Below are 17824 nucleotides of genomic sequence, written 5' to 3'. Positions count from 1 at the left end.
ACTGGGAAGCTCTCTTTTATCGTATTAACTAGGATGCTCTCTGCATTGTATTCAGTACAGTACAGGATGATGCGGCAGACCGTTGGTTCAGTACAGGATGATGCGGCAGACCGTTGGTTCAGTACAGGAAGATGCGGCAGACTGTTGGTTTAGTACAGTGTGATACAGCAGTCATCAGTACAGTACAGGATGATGTGGAAGACCATTGGTTTAATAGAGGATGATGCGGCAGACCGTTGGTTCAGTTGGTTCAGTACAAGAAGATGCGGCAGACCATTGGTTCAGTACAGCGTGATACAGCAGCCATCAGTTCAGTACTGGTACGATGAAGTTCTCAGGAGGACTGAGGAAAGCCACCATCAGACTACATGGGGAACATTCACTAGAGCAAACAACTCCTTTAAAACAACATTTAACACAGTACTCTGCTTCAAAGGGAACTGTTTATTAAATGTTTCATGTGGGTCAGTATCCCCCTATTAATGACATTACTTTAAACTGTACACCGATGTATACAACTGCATCTTCTACACTTAGATGTACAAATAACAGTTTGAAAACAGTATTTTACTGAAAATCCAAGTTAATACAACCTTAAGACCAGGCACTGAGTATGTGTCTAAGGTTTCCCAGCCGAATCCCATTTTACGAGTTAAGACAAAAAAAAGCATACAAAGCCTGTGTATTGTTTCTGCGCTGCTCCAGGTCCCAGAAATGTAGCTGCCTACAGTAATAATTATGTAGACCACCTTAACCTGAGCATTTTCCAACTAAATTGTAATTGCGTAATTTTTTTTCCCTCTTTTATAATTGTCTACACCAAGCTTAGACAACCTGTGGCTCTCCAGCAGTTGTAGAACTACAAGTTTCAGCATGCACAAGGAACAAAACTCCTCAACTACACATTACTAGCTCTAACCATCTACAGTAATTGCATCTACATAAAACTTGTAGTTATACCCAGATCCATCTTTTCGTGACAGTTTTCTTATTTGTACTGATAGTCCTCTGCATTGGGGCTACCAGAGACTCTGACCTCCGTCTATAACTAAATTGTGGCCTGTCATATAGTCTGAGGCTTCCGACGCTAAATACACCACCGCAGCCTGCAGGTCTGTAACTTCAGCCAGTCTCCCGGCGGGAATCTGCGATAACCAGCATTCTACAAGTGGCTTTAATGCATCTGTATGGATAAGGGGAGTGTCTACGATGCCGCTGCAAAAAAAATAAAAAATAAAACAAGAATGAACAATACAAATATTAAGTAACTTACAGATTCTTTTTGTAAACTGACATTATTCTGAAGCAGCTCTTGTCCAATCACTTGCCACCATTTCTGGGCCAAAATGCTCAACTGTAAATGTTTCTCGAGCTGAACGATTACTAACACTGCTAGTGGTATACAACCTATTAATGCTGGTCATTTGTGGTTAAAATAATTTATTTGTTTCAAGGAACTTGCTATAACACAATTATTTGATCATAGCAACCAATCAGATTCTAGCTGTCATTGTGTAGAATTTACTATATAAGTGATAACTGGAATCCGATTGGCTGCTATAGGCAACATCTCCACTTTTTCAAACCCGCCTGAAACTAGCAGCTTGATACATTTACCCCTAGGTCTGAGTTATCTCATTAATTGATCATTTGTCTTTCATTCTATGGTCCATTTCTCTTGTCCATAAACTGAAATCCAAAACCACTGAGAAATGTTAGTATTAAGGAGTGGGACATAGGTGCTGTGAACTCGGGGGCTACAGGTTGGGGGACATGCAAAATTACTTGGACTACAGTCCCCATAACTGGATAATGACTTATCACAAAACTAAGCAGAGAGATATTCTCTCGACTTAACAGTAAAACAAAATAGTAGTATCGCACATAGGGGGCCTATTTAAGAAAGGGAGAAAAGTGAGGTTTTCACAAGATTTTGGGCTTCTTTCTATTTGCTAAAGGTCCTGAACCGGTGAACTGTTTCTCCAGAGGTTTCTGGTGAGAAGTAGAGATGATCACTGACCCCCGTGAACTGGTTTTGGTTTTGACTCTGGATTAGCGTTGTGTTTTAGTTTTGGTTTTGGCAAAACCGTCCTCGTATGTTTTGGTTTTGGATTTTTTTTTAGAAAAAAATCCTAAAATATGCTAAAATCACATAATTTTGCTCTTAATTATTATTAACCTCAATAACACTAATTTCAAGTCATTTGCATTCAATTTTGACCACCTCACAGATCACAATATTATTTTCATACACTTTCGGACAAAGACTGCAGCGACCTGGCTGGATGGTAAGCGACAGAGCAATGCCACAAGCACACGGCAGTTCCTAGCACATCTAGGACACATTGGTACACAGCAGTGGCAGAAAAGAAAAATGGTGCAAGATGGAATTGTCCTTGGGCCCCGCCTCCCACCCGCCCTTATGTTGGATCTTAAAAAGGAATCCAAAAATCGCGTGACCCGAGATCCGACGACGTCATGATGACGTTTTGCCTCGTTTTTAAATCCGAAAAAGCGGGTAGGTACCGAGCACACTCGGATCTGCTAAGTTCGGGCATATTCGGTTCTCGGGAAATCGAGCCTGAGCATCTCTAGTGAAAAGCATTTGGAAGCCTTTCACAACAACAGTGGTGACACAAGTACTTCCACAGACCTACTATCGCCATTGCCATCTCAGGATTGAGATTGCAGGGAGTCCTCATTGGACAAGAAAGCTTTAATAAATCTACGTTATTGCTAACTAAACTAAAAGATGTTCTTGAGGTGGAGAAAAACTCTTATCCAACAGTTCCGATACTTGCAGCAAAATATCTCTGGTTAAAGATCTCAACAACAAAAACATTGTTGTGTGAATTTATGTTTAAGATGACTGTTTTACGCACCCATAATTGTAATCATAGTGTCATTTGCTTCCTCATCACTGCCTGCTACAGTTTCCAAGATGTTCCACGCATGCAGCTAAGAGCGTTTTTGAAGCTTCATTATTGTCTAGTGAAGGGGACGGGGGGCGTAAATCAAGTCATGTACAATAATTTTGCCCAAATGACCACAACAGAGCCGAGTGTCCCCTATCCTAAAGCAGCAGTAACACAGCCAGCCTGCTAAGTATTTAATCAAGTTTTCACCCTACCAATGGCTACAGGGAGTCACATCACATCTCTAAGCCACTAACCCCTGCAGCCTTGACAACCTCAATTAAAACAATGATTTCCCATTAAAATGTACAAATGAGAACTGGACACAATAAACTCAAACACTTCCATTTCTCCAGCTTGCCTGAACGCAACTGACAGTGATTGGCGATATCCTTCCTGGGCGTCATAGTTGTGTTATGAGCAATGTGTAATTTCTGTAGCCCCAGAACAAATACATTTACATAACTCCGCTGACGAAGAAATTACATTTAACTTCTTATAGATGACAGTAACTAAAATCTGAACTGCCAATTGTAGTTCATTAGTGTGGCAAGGACGCTTTCCAAATGTTAATAAAAATTCCAACATGCTGATAAATTAGCGCTTCTAAGGCGTATGTGACACCCTGGTTAACGTATTCAACCTCAATTATAATTCCCTTCAGCACCCTGTTATCTGGAACTTTCGCTGGCAATCAGAGGTGCTGTTTTTCAGCGGCCAATTTTCTAGATAATGTAGCTTATCAACACAGTGGGTAAACTTGCCAATGAAATCAAGCAGCATTGAACCACACGCGCTAATTGCAATGCTTTTTTTTTATGCATATTTACAGCCTGTCATTTCAAAGAAATCAGTCGTCCATTGAGGCACCCAGTTATCTGGGAGAAGTGACGCTTGCAAATGAAAATTAGCAAACAAACCAGTGTCACATATGAAATGAACAAATATATTAAGAAAAATAATGGAAAAAAAAAAAAAAGAGAAAACGCTTTTCGTCGTCTTCCTTTTCATTAAGACTGTGGACATGCAACGGTGCTCTCAAACGAGGCCGTGATGCGATTCTGTTCTGGGTTTGTGGCAGCCGGCGAAATTCACCTTAAAAATACCACCCAGTTTGCAGAGAGACCCGTGCGCATTCCTTAAAGGTTATGGCAGTGTGTTCTCGTGATCCCGTGGATTTTAATACAATTCAATTATCGAAGAACATGACATTTGTAGACGTGTGTTAATTACATATGTTATATCCACTCTCTGCTAAATTCAAGGAAAATGTCACTTATTTGTTTTCAACAAGGGTTTGAAATAATAATTGAAGTTAAACATAAATGCTAAATGTTACTTACTGGGGGTCGGGTGATCCACCCAATACCGAATGCATGTCACCCCTCCCCCCCTTCTTGTATTCTGCCCCCACCCATGCTGCTTACCTTGAGAGGTGGGACGGCATCCTCTCCTTCCCAAGCCTGGGATTGTGGAGCTTAGTTGTGACATCATAGCCAAGCACCACACTCCTAGCCTAACACTGACATGAAGGGGCAATAGCCAGTAATTCCACATATAAGAAGGCTGGCAATTTTATGTACATGACCTTCCCTTCACATAAAGGTGGGTTTGCCTCCACAATCTTCCTACATCAAGCCTCCCATTCTCTCTACCTACTTCAAACTTACCTACAAATGGACAAGTGGGAATTGGCCAAGCTGAAATTCACTGTGCTGCTGTCAACAACGGTCGCTCTGGTTGGCTACAGGTACTAACCCCTTCCACTTTATTCAGCTCATCTGTTTTAAATGAAAGGTGCTCGCACCAAGTCAAACATGACTTGAAAATGAGTCGGGGACCGGTGCTTCAGAGCTACGGTTTGCGTTCCTGTTCTAGTTCCTAGCAATTCACCTGGAGTGGCTTTTATAATCAGTTGGGAGCTAGAATGACAGAAATTTAGCAGTCAATCTCAAATTCCAATAGAAACTGGGTATTTTTTTAGAAAAGTACTGGTTTCTCAGTGCAGTTGAAAGACAAAGAGACACATATTAATTCTGACTGACTGACTGCTGCAATTAATGCTGTTCCGGCTTGACAGAGCGCTCTATGAACAGCGTCTGCCAGACTGCTGCACCACGAGTAGGGCAAGAGGGTATTGTGTTTCAGAGGGCACATGTAGGGGCTGAAAAGCCTGAAATTGCAAAATGTGCGTTTCCACCGGCGATAGAGCTTTTTCTCGCTTGACCCTATATATGAAAGGTTTACTACGTGCGATAACAGTACTATCACCATGACTCATTGACCATCACCGGCTGCTGCAGTACCTGTTCTGTTATCGCCATCTCTGAAGTATCGTTCAGCTGACACAACAATATTATTTTGATAAATGACAGCAATAAGGGTTTAGCTTTTTTATCGCCAAAATAAACTCCTACCTAAAAAAAAATAATCCCCTTTATCGCTGGAGAAAGTGGCTTGTTGATAAATAGGCCATACTTGGCTACTTTCGGCAAGTGTAGTCCGGGAGAGGAGCGTGACTAGAGGGCGGGAGGGGGCAGGGCTATGCCCTGTGACGGAAATAACGGTTTGTTGTATTGGGCAAAATGACATGACACCGCGAATCGCGTCATTTAGGCTAGGCAGTTCTGGGACGCGGGAGACTTTCCTGCTCTCCCGGAAGTCCGTGAGACCGACCCGAATTTCGAGAGTCTTCCGGACATTTCGGGAGAGTTGGCAAGTATAAAAATAGGCACTTCCATCTGAGAGGGGCCCTAGGCTAGCACCCTGGTTGCCCCGCCTACATTTTGACTCCGCCCTGGCGCTTGGTTCAATGAGAATAGCCAACTGTTAGTGAGGCCAAGGATGCTGCATTAACATCCCACCTCTTGGACCTTCAGTGTCAGTGAGTGCAACAAATGTGGTCCTCAGGGGTCGGACTGCCAGGAATTCGTTATTGGTTAGGGTGCTCTTGCGAGAGGAAAATACAGCTTATTAGCGGAGAGTTCAACTACAATTGTATACTAAGCACCTGTATAGAATTAGCCTTAGGCACAGTGAAAAGTATTCTGGTTTTAATCAACAATTAAGTAGAAAAAAAAAATCTGACTTGGGTTATATACATATAAATGCTGATTTAATATACTTTAAAGAACATTCATGTCTACAGCCAGTACGTGCATCTCCCCTTAACCCCTTTGCTGCCAGAATTTTTTCAAAATCAAAATCTGGACCATAGTCTTTGGTTCCATTACTATCAAAGTGCTATCACCGGCTGCTTTGTTGTAAGTGTTGAATAATACATTGCTTTGGCCACGGACCACTAGATAATGGCTCTGATTTGTTTTAAAGATATTAAATATGAAAGTAGAGTTGACATTGTCCAATGACTGATGAGCAACAAACTGCTTGATCAGTGTTGCGGGGAAATCAGGACAACTGTAAATATTTGAGTCAAAGTATAATATAATTAAGCCAGTTATCCTCACAATATTATGTTTCATCAGTATGGTGAAATTTAAGGCAAACATTAAATGTCAATACAAATGTTATTTTATAGTTTTATACTTTAAATTCCAGTCTTACACAACAAGAAATAGTATGCAGATTGTAACAAAATGTTTAAAACCACCTTCCCCAATTATTTTCTGCACATAGCACATTTTCTAAATAAATATTTTGTCCTTTACTACTATTGTCTCTTGTAGATGTTCCCAAAAAAATCTTAAAACTGATTCTTTGGTAGCTACAAGTAACCAACACCTATTTTCATCTGCTTTTAGATTTCCTAAGCCTATACAAACATCTCTTCTTACATAGATCTGCAGAATATACGTGGACGTTATATATTTCTGGCAGGTGAAGGGTTAATCCTGATAAGATCTTTGTAGGTTACATAAATAAAACTAGGACAGGAAGGAAAGCAGAGAAAGTGGCCTGCAAACGTTGCTGTGACATCACAAAAATGTATTTGCAGACCGTGCTGCCATGTTTTGAAACACGGATTGTCAGGAATATCAGGAATTCAATCACAAGTAGAGCCGGAGATATATAGTGTAGAATTATTTATTAAACTTGAAAGCAGGCAAACATTGGCAATGATTGGGAGTCCTTAGACCAGAAAAGTATATCAGGATTGTATGCAGGTAGAAAAAAGAGCCAGGAACTCAGAATAGCACTTGGGTAGCCGAGGGTTAGGAACTCAGGATAGCACACAGGTTGCAGAGTGCCAGGAATTTAAGATTGCAAATATTAGAAGACTGTCAGGAACACAGGATAGTTCACTGGTAGCAGGGTGTCAAGAACTTGGTATTGCCAAGTGTTAGCAGAATGTCAGGAACTCAGGATAGCACACTGGTAGCAGGGTGTCAAGAACTTGGGATTGCAAAGTGTTAGCAGAATGTCAGGAACTCAGGATAGCATACTAGGAACACAGTATTACAGGAACAGATCAGAAATGAATCAAAGGCATACTTGTCCAGTCTCCTGGAATGTCCTGGAGACTCCTGAAGTCCAGGTAGGTCTCCCGGGCTCCTGGAAGAGCAGGCAATTTTCCCGCATCCAGCCCACTTCCTAATGAAGTAGGCAGGACTGGAGCCTCAATGACGAGATTAGCAGTGAATTGCGTCATTGTGGCCCCGCCCCAGAACAAAATGTCGCTTCCATCTTAGGAGGGGGACCAAAGTTATGCGATTTGTCATGTATGTATGTTTTCCCCGTGTTTGTGTAGGTGTCCTCCGGGGGCTCCAGTTTCCTCCCACACTCCAAAAATATACTAGTCGGTTAATTAGCTGCTATCAAATTGACCCTAGTCTCTCTCTCTCTCTCTCTGTGTATATTAGGAAATTTAAACTGTAAGCTCCAATGGGGCAGGGACTGATGTGAGTGAGTTCTCTGTACAGCGCTGCAGAATAAGTGGCGCTATATAAATAGCTGATGATGATGATTTTGTCCCTGCATAGACCTAGTGACGGAAATCTGATGTGCATAGGAGAAAAGTACCACCCAATGTTCAAACCGAAAAGTAAAATATATTTGGAATTGATAAGCTAGTATATGCTGTACAAATACATTTGTTATGAGCAGCCTTTTAAAAATAAAGCCAGTTGTATTCTAGACTTGAATAAGACCTCTCAGAATAAAGCCATTTAGTTGATTAATTGATGATAACTTCCCTTTTGCTTGTGTCTCTTAAATCTGCTTTGCTATATATATTTTGGACCCTGGTTAAGTTTGAAGTTATGTCTTCTACCATACGACGAATTTGAACAATCCCAAATGTCATTTTGTAAACTCTACATTTATTTTCATTTGCAATCTAATTTGAAACTTAATAGGCCAATGAGAATTTTTGGCCTCATCTGCAAATCATTTCAACGGATCAGTACGAAGCCGATAAGCAATTATGCCCTAATAGCCGCTAATCACTTCTGCAATATCCTGTCACCTTAAAAAATACTACAAAAGCTGCAGTGACCAATGCAAACAGCAAATAGATTGTAAGCTGTACTGGGAATGCTTCATACAGTGTTTATTGTAAAACACTGTATATGAAGCACTGTACCAACATTGCGGACTCTTGTCGTTCTAATTTGTGATGTTTCTGCACAAAGAGACCTCTGGAGGATGCATTAGTGCAGAAATTTCTTGCTTGTGTTTTTGACTTTGTAGAAGTGCCGTTTTGCATCTTCACGGGCAAGACTCATTTAAATTATTTCCAGATCACCTACAGCAAGTGCCAAAACACTAATGTGACGGTGTATTGACTGTGCCGCGCTAACAGCCTATTAGTGATTTATTCCCCACACTAGAATTTCATTTAAAAAAAAATGAAAACCTTTCCTAGTAAAAAAAAATAAAAAAATAAGAGCAATGCACATTTAGTAATTAGGATTCCTTCTCATATCTCAGGATTTATCTAGCGGAGAGAATTTATTTTGTTCTGCAATCATCATTTGAGGAGAGATTTAGGTCGGAATCTGAAAGTCAATGTTGCCGTATTGTTTGGCTTCCCTGAAATATTTTAGTAGTGAAATGTTTTAAAAATTCAATGCAATAAGATATAATGTTCCAGTCCTCGTTATGAGCCCCTCTCGATCTTAGGGGTCTATTTATGGAGGACAAAAAAAGTATATTTTGCTCTTTCATTTTATTTTTAATTTAACACAATAAAAATTCCTCATTTGGATTATTTAAGAATCCATGAAAGTTTCTTCAGCTACATTGAATGACATGGGGGGAAAAAAATCCTCAGTGACATTTTGTGCAAACAGGTTTTTCGACTTTCCCAATGGTGTAAAATTCATTTTTTGACAGCATCAACCAATGGTACAGTGGAATACCCTTTTCAACAAATTGTGCAAAAAAATCTTTTATACTTATAGAATTGAAAATAAATATGTTTAACCTATTTTCACGCATCTGCTCATACGTGGAAAACTGCAATTGCTTGTTTTTAAATCTTTATTACTGTGCATTGAAGATGAAAAACACAAGGACTCTGGAATGTTAAAGCTGAGACGAGATATCATAATCATCATTTATTTATATAGCGCCACTAATTCCGCAGCGCTGTACAGAGAACTCACTCACATCAGTCCCTGCCCCATTGGAGCTTACAGTCTAAATTCCCAAACATACACACACAGACACAGACACACACTACGGGCAATTTGACAGCAGCCAATTAACCTACCAGTATGTTTTTGGAGTGTGGGAGAAAACCGGAGCACCCGGAGGAAACCCACGCAAACACAGGGAGAACATGCAAACTCCTCACAGATAAGGCCATGGTCGGGAATCAAAGTCGTTCTCCCAGTGCAAAGTAGAGATGTTCACTAACCCCCATGTTTTGGTTTTGGATCTGGATTAACTTCGTGTTTTGGTTTTGGCAAAACCGCCATCGTGTGTTTTGGCTTTGGTTTCTAAAATCCCTATTTTTATGCTAAAATCACATCATTTGGCTCTTTTTTTGTTCCTACATTATTATTAACCTCAATAACATTAATTTCCAGTCATTTCCAGCTAATTTTTGACAAGTGACAAGAACACTGCTACCCATGTTTCTGTATGAGCAATGGCACTGAGCAATGTCACTGGAGACTGGAGAGTGACAAGAACACTGCTACCCCTCCTGTTTCTGTATGAGTAATGGCACTGAGCAATGCCACTGTAGACTAAAGAAGACTGCTACCCCTGTTTCTGTGTGAGCAATGGCACTGGAGACTGGAGAGTGACAAGAACAATGTTACCCCTCCTGTTTCTGTATGAGCAATGGCACTGAGAAATGTCACTGGAGACTGGAGAGTGACAAGAACTCTGCTACCCCTCCTGTTTCTGTATGAGCAGTGGCACTGAGCAATGTCACTGGAGACTGGAGAGTGACAAGAACACTGCTACCCCTGTTTTTGTGTGAACAATGGCACTGAGCAATGACACAGAGACTGGAGAGTGACAAGAACAATGTTACCCCTCCTGTTTCTGTATGAGCAATGGCACTGAGAAATGTCACTGGAGACTGGAGAGTGACAAGAACACTGCTACCCCTCCTGTTTCTGTATGAGCAGTGGCACTGAGCAATGTCACTGGAGACTGGAGAGTGACAAGAACACTGCTACCCCTCCTGTTTCTGTGTGAGCAATGGCACTGAGCAATGACACCGGAGACTGGAGAGTGACAAGAACACTGCTACCCCTCCTGTTTCTGTGTGAGCAATGGCACTGAGCAATGTCACTGGAGACTGGAGAGTGACAAGAAAACTGCTACCGCTGTTTCTATGTGAGCAATGGCACTGAGCAATGTCACTGGAGACTGGAGAGTGACAAGAACACTGCTACCCCTCCTGTTTCTGTATGAGCAGTGGCACTGAGCAATGTCACTGGAGACTGGAGAGTGACAAGAACACTGCTACCCCTGTTTCCTTGTGAACAATGGCACTGAGCAATGTCACTGGAGACTGGAGAGTGACAAGAAAACTGCTACCGCTGTTTGTATGTGAGTAATGGCACTGAGCAATGTCACTGGAGACAGGAGAGTGACAAGAACACTGCTACCCCTCCTGTTTCTGTATGAGCAGTGGCACTGAGCAATGTCACTGGAGACTGGAGAGTGACAAGAACACTGCTACCCCTGTATCCTTGTGAACAATGGCACTGAGCAATGTCACTGGAGACTGGAGAGTGACAAGAAAACTGCTACCGCTGTTTCTATGTGAGCAATGGCACTGAGCAATGTCACTGGAGACTGGAGAGTGACAAGAACACTGCTACCTCTTTTTCTGTGTGAGAAATGGCGCTGGATCTCCTGGGGGGGGAGGTACTTATGGAATCCAAAACTCGTGAGATCTGACAACGCAACAATGATGTTTTGTCTCGATTCAGATCCGAGGACGCGTGAAAGTACCGAGTCGGCTTGCGAGCCTACTCGGGTCCCCTAAGTTAAGGTGGATTCGGTTTTCAGAAAACCGAGCCTGAGCATCTCTAGTGTAAAGTGCTAGCCACTGAGCCACCGTGCTGCCTCTATATAATGTATCCTGCTCTAGTAATCTTGAGGGATGATGGAAATAGTCTTGACTTTGGATATACTACACAGTTATGGTTTCTGGTTATGGTGATGTGACCTATTGGATCACCAGATACGGGGAGCCAGTCCAAGGCTTTACATGGCTGTTCTATAACATGTAAGACTATGTTCTGTACCACTTGTTTTTTAAAATCGAAATAAATGGAAGGGGTCTATTGTAATAACTTTTTCAGACCCTGATGGTTTTGTGTACCCTCTTGAGTGGGAGAATCTCCAGCACTAGGTGCCAGGGAGTTTGCACCTACATCACCCCACAGACTGACAGGTTGGGGCTACACATAGGAAAGGACAGTGATGGGAGGTCATTTGTAAAGACAATAGAAGTCTCGCATATTCTGTTATCTTCTAGCTGTGAAGTCATCACATACAGCTCCCACAGAAAGTGCAAAAGGTGCGCATGGCTCAATTCAATAAATATTCATTCATCAACACATAGAATAATAATAGATAGTAAGACTTACATCCAAATATAGAATAACAGGAATTGGACATTTAGTATTAAGAAATAGGAACATTAGGGACAGTTGCCAGCTGTGGAAATACCGTATTTCAACCATAAGGCAGCAGCAAACTCAGCTAACATGACGGCAAATAATAGTTCCATCCATTAATATCAATTAATATAGTTAGAAAATTATTTTCTTTCGTAAGTGTTTAGAGATCGCCTTGGTTTGCCTCTGATGGCTGTTTTTTAACTAGAATATAGTATATTCGATGGTGAATGGGCTTTTTACTTTGATCTATCAGACAATAAACTTTGGTGGTTGATTAAATACAATCAATAACTGGAAACTCTGACCATGTTTTACAGTCTGATTTGGAAAAAAATGACATATTCATCACTAGACATGGTACGCAGGAGCCCTTCTTATCCCTTATCATAAACATAAGTATTTATGTAAACTACACTGTAGATGACAAATATTGGCACTTGAATCATTATTTTATATATATATATATATATATATATATATATATATATATATATATATAGCAACAACTGCTCATTTAGAACTTAACACAAACCAATTAGCATGATTTACAGTAAATTGGAACTAAACCACCTTAATCTATTTTGAAAAGTTGTAGAGAAGAAGGAACTATTCATTTTGCCTTTCCTTGGTTCCAAATCCCAAGTCAATCACAATGAATTAATAATAAACTTGTCTTATAGCGGCAGTGAAAGTTATTACAGACATGGGAGCATATCTATCAAACATTCTAAAACGGAATGTGGAGGTGTTGCCCATAGCAACCAATGAGCTTCTATCTATCTTTTATCTAGCACATTCTAGAACATGATAGCTAGATCTGATTGGTTGCTATAGGCAACACCTCCAATTTTCCTTTTTAGGTTTGATAAATCTAACCCATCGATCTTATATGTAGCATTTCTTCTATACAGATGGGATGTATTACAGAGTGGTGATCTGGAACTCTTTGACAATGTTTTACTATATAAAAGATGAAATCGCAGCATGCACTTACGGAGATATGCAGTTGACTCTCACTCCTCGGTCAATCCATTCTGTTCCCAACGTTTGAGTCAATTTCACCACCCCAGCTTTCGAGGTGTTATATGCCAACTGCTTCTGAGGGTGAGGCACTGCAAGACAAGAACAAATTGCAGCAGAATGTGTGATGTTGTGTATATTACACTGGATGGTCATTTCCACAATGCACAAAAATTTTGACTGTTCTGAAAAAAGTACAGTTAATTATTTAGCGATAATCACCGTCTCCGGCCACGGTCTGCTCCTTCTCCCAAGATTGCAGTAGGGCACGACTTACCATTCACCAGGCGTTGGCAATATGTGGAGCTCCAACTGCTGTCAGTCACTTTGCTTTCAATCTTGAAAGCTGAGTTTAGCCCAACACTGTTACATGCAGCATACATGAATATAAGGTGGTAGGAGGGTGGGCTAGTTAAGTGCTTCGTCTGCTGGTTGGCCACTTCCCCCCATCGGGTCACAGCCGTGAACTATGCACACATCATCTAGTGCAGGGGTAGGGAACCTGTGGCTCTCCAGGTGTTGTGAAACTACAAATCCCAGCATGCCTTGCCACCTATCTGCTGGTTATCTACTGGCAAAGCATGCTGGAACTTGTAGTTTCACAACACCTGGAGAGCCGCAGGTTGCCTACCCCTGATCTAGTGGATCCCTATTTTGTGTGTCCCCACTTCCCCTAGTGGAGCCAGTGGAAGCTCCATGGACACTCTCTTTTTCTTGACCGCTACATCCAATTATCTCTCTTCCCTACTTTTTACTTCAGCAGGTGGGCAGTATCTTCTGCCCCTTTCCCACTGTGAGTGTGGCGCTGGATTGTGACATCATAGCCAAGCGACAGGCTCCCAGCCCATCACTGACATGGAGGAGGCAGCTTCACAGATAAGATGTTGCCAGGAAATTAGCACTGAAAGAGAGATATTATGATGCTTAGTGGTAAGGGGTATGTGTGACATCACTTACGGTGTGACATACTTGCCAACTCTCCCGGAATGCCCGGGAGACTCCCGAAATTGGGGTCGGTCTCACGGAGAGCAGGCAAGTCTCCCGCATCCTGCAAGTGCCTTCTGAAATGACGCGATTCGCTGTGAATCGCGTCATTTTGGCCTCGCACCCGCGCCAAAATGGCATTTCCGTTGCGGGGGGCAGGGCCAAAATCACGCGATTTGACGCATCCCGCCCCCTCCTACCCTCCAGTCACGCCCCTCTCCCGGACAGAACTTTCCGAAAGTAGGCAAGAATGCGGTAAGATATGATATATTTTGGGGCGTGACCAGATCTGTAAATAACCAAAAAATATGCCTAAGAGCATTTAAGAGGTGTTCAAACACAACCTCTGGATTTTCTCATAGACCGCACAAAGGGAGAGCATAAAACTATGTCTAACTTATACATTCCCCTCTACTAGCCACAATTAAGCGATGTTTGATGCTATAGTCGCTTTATTGCTTAATCCAACAAGTCCTTTATTTTCTCCAGGCATTAGAAGAGTTACGACCATAGTCTACTGTTCTCTGGTAACAAGATTTGCAAAAATACTTTTTTTTGTGGAAAGATTCTGCAGCAAATTCATCTTTGCAGCTTTTCCCTGTGGCAGCGAGCTTCTAAACACACATTTTATTAAACATATTCACAGAACAGTCATGAGCTCCCTTGTAGCTTATTCAAAGAACTCATTCAGCATTTCACTAGGCTCGTTTCAAACCCTCACAGAAATTGTTATTGTGAAAGATGGTTTAACGTGTGAAGAATAAGCCTCTAGAGGAGAGCGGCATTCACGCAGAGCGGCTGAAGACCAGTAAAAAGGTTTTTACAAGGATGTGAGCAAGGAAACCACACAATAGCAAGCTGTACAATACTTAATCTGCTACTGCATGGGCACTCAATTTGTGAATATTAAAATTACAGGGGGAAACTTTTTTTATTTTTTATTTTCTCTTAAAGGGCCATTAAATCTTAAGAGCGCGTTACTTGAATATAAAAGTGCTAATATAATTCATAAATATTAATGGGAAATATTTAGGAACTTATCTGAGCTAAATTTATAAGAGATAAGGTTACCGTCAGCATGGCTTTTTATACTCTAGGGCAGTGATGGCTAACCTGTGACACTCCAGGTGTTGTGAAACTACAAGCCCCAGCATGCTTTGCCAGTAGATAACTAGCTGATAGGTCGCAGAGCATGCTGGGACTTATAGTTTCACAACACCTGGAGTGTCACAGATTAGCCATCACTGCTCTAGGGTCATGGGTTATCTGAAAACCCTGCCTTCTGGGGATTGGAGGATTGTTCAGAGAGCGGAGTTTCCCTATTGGATAGGAGCTATTATCTTGAAGATGCCGTTTTGCATAAAAATCAATGAGCAAACAAGAAACATTGTTACTCACCAGTTATGTAATTAACTTGTTTCTCATTTCATCCCCTCAACTGTCAAACCTTATAATAAAACCTGTATATTATAATTTGCACTGAAGAACTATATAACTGTGCAAGAAGTAAGGGGTTAGAAACAGCATATTAGTGATTTCTAACTGATCCTTCTAAGTAGAGTGTTCTAGAAATGATATTATGACATTATGTATGAAATCTGTAAGAACAAAACCCTAATATATGTCACCTTGGATGGCAGAATGGAGTGGAGCTCCCCAGTATACAATATCACGCAGGGACGCACGCAGGATTTTTAAGGGGGGTTTCCCCCCCTCCCGAAAAAAAACAGAGAGAGCTGCTGCGCATGCGGCCGCACATGCGCAGCAGCTCCATTTCGGCGGCACTGTAATGTACAGCAGTCGCGGAGCTGTCAAAGAAGCGTCCGCCGCGGAAGCTTCTTTGACAGCGCCGCGGCTGCTGTACAGTAAAGTGCCGCTATGTAGGGGCACTGTTTAGCCACCGTTCTTCGCGGAGGGAAGGGGTTTCAGGAGAACCAGAAAACCCCCCTGCGTGCGCCCCTGTCACGCATACAGTGCAATTAACTTTTGCACTTGCACTAAAGATATTTGCATTCCTCTGGATCACATGATTATGAATTTAGAGGACGAACGTTTAAATTTGATGAACTTATGTCTCTTTTTTTCAAACTACATATCTATGTAACCAAAGTTCCCAACCGGTTTCTGCTGGAAATGAAAAAGTTAAAGTGATAACCTAATGAAACCCGTATTGTTAGTGGCTGTATTGAGAATCTGCTGTTCACTGCAACCCGGATCAATTAATTTCCCTTAAAAAGCTAAATTTTTAACACAATAATTTTTGGTGCACAAAGCATCGAGGGAACAGTGTGAAATGTTAATAGTATTGTGGTTTTATGTGTAAGTACACCATGAATCAAGGAATAAGTAATGTAATGACTGCAGCGAGAGGTGAAATTTATCCAGATTAATGGGAGGACAACACAGCATCCCATCCAATCAGGTACACTTACAATGCTCTCTGCCTATCAATGAGAAACTGACTGATACAGGGGTGAGTACATCAGTATCTTGTGGAGGGGGGGGGGGGACATGGGGACCTGGTAATTATTATAGTTAGATGGAGGAGGGTTAACGATAATAGTTATAATAATATTGATGATGTTACAAAGACCAACATATATTTTAATTTTTTTACATTAAATCATGTGGAGATTTAATGGAGACGCCTCATGCATCATTGTCACTCGTTACTTAGAATTAATGGGCTGTATATTGGTATTGCCCACAATGTGCCTCTACTGTGTGTAGGTGATTGGGGAAATTTCTTCTACTGAGATTATCTATTTAAATGATAGATACTGTGCATGTGCCAGAAAACTTTATCGGTAATGTTTGCAAATAGCAAGACAACCAACGTCTTCCTATCCCTGGTATAAATCTTATATATGTAAAAGAAGAAGTTTGTTTGTTTGTTTGTTGGCGAATATCTTCCACAGCTGCCAAGGTAAAGCTGCCAAATCCTGCATAGTTATTTGGTATCTAAAAAGTAGCCTATTAGACCACACAGCGTCAACGCGACAGAGCAACAAATATTGAAAACGTCATTTTGCTTTGGCAAACAATTGTTTGACTACTGGAAGGAAACTTCGCCACAACACCACATAATGACAACACGACAGAGCAAGAAATCTTATTTTCTAAATCGCATTTTTGGTCTATATACCAAATAATTTGCTAATATATAAAAACAGCAACACATTACAAATCGGACCTGTGCAACGCCGGGTGACCCTGCTAGTGTCTATATAAATACTGGCACAGCACAGTGAGGTCTATAAGTCCTGTCCTGAAGGTTCTGTATTCCTAGCTCCCATGATTACTCAGAACATGCCATGTACTACAAGACGTTCCATCAGAGCTGCCGTAGAAGGTCACACTGACGCGGTCCCTGTGCACACACATATAAATCATCAGGTGGCTGCTGTGAGGACAAAAACGGAACTAAGGAAAAGTCCTTCCCTAAAGGAGATAACATTAGACAAGTGACAAATGCATGTCCTTATGTAGACAGTTCTCCTATGAGCACCTTGTATTGTACGCACGGTAAGACCACTTCATCTAACACTTTGGAGAAGACACAAAGGCACTTTTGCCTCTCTTAATTCTTCAAATAAGCGAAGATTAATGCAGTGAAATGGCAATAGTCTAGATAACTTTCATGTGGAAAAGCCTAGCATTCCCGGCTCTCCCAATTTAAGTGGGTCAGCATAGGCAAACCAAGGGGGGGGGGGTTACCTAGTGCCTGGAAACCCCCCTCCAAGTCTGGGGCACTGTATAATTGAGGTGGCTGGACCCTGCCCCCGCTTAACACGGCTCTGCTTGAAAAGGGAGAGCTGCATGCACCTAACAGTAGTGCACGCAGCATTGCCC

General features: G+C 41.5%; 1 protein-coding gene across 1 annotated transcript in view; it reads right to left on the bottom strand.

The window, feature by feature from the left end:
• Positions 1-470: 470 nt before the first annotated feature.
• The window catches only part of LOC142099689 (D-threitol dehydrogenase-like), a 44067-nt gene continuing 26713 nt past the window's right edge, over positions 471-17824 (bottom strand). Inside the window, exons 8-9 of the mRNA XM_075183439.1 lie at positions 12963-13080; positions 471-1215 (exon numbers count right to left, since the gene is read on the bottom strand). Of these exons, the coding sequence (XP_075039540.1) occupies positions 1020-1215; positions 12963-13080 (314 nt within the window). The 3' untranslated portion in view covers positions 471-1019. The remainder of the gene's footprint in view (positions 1216-12962; positions 13081-17824) is intronic.

This window comes from Mixophyes fleayi, chromosome 8 (assembly GCF_038048845.1).
Source record: "Mixophyes fleayi isolate aMixFle1 chromosome 8, aMixFle1.hap1, whole genome shotgun sequence".
In the NCBI taxonomy this organism is placed as follows: Eukaryota; Metazoa; Chordata; class Amphibia; order Anura; family Limnodynastidae; genus Mixophyes; species Mixophyes fleayi.
The sequence above is the reverse complement of the archived record's forward strand: the minus strand, read 5'-3'. Positions and strand labels throughout refer to the sequence as shown.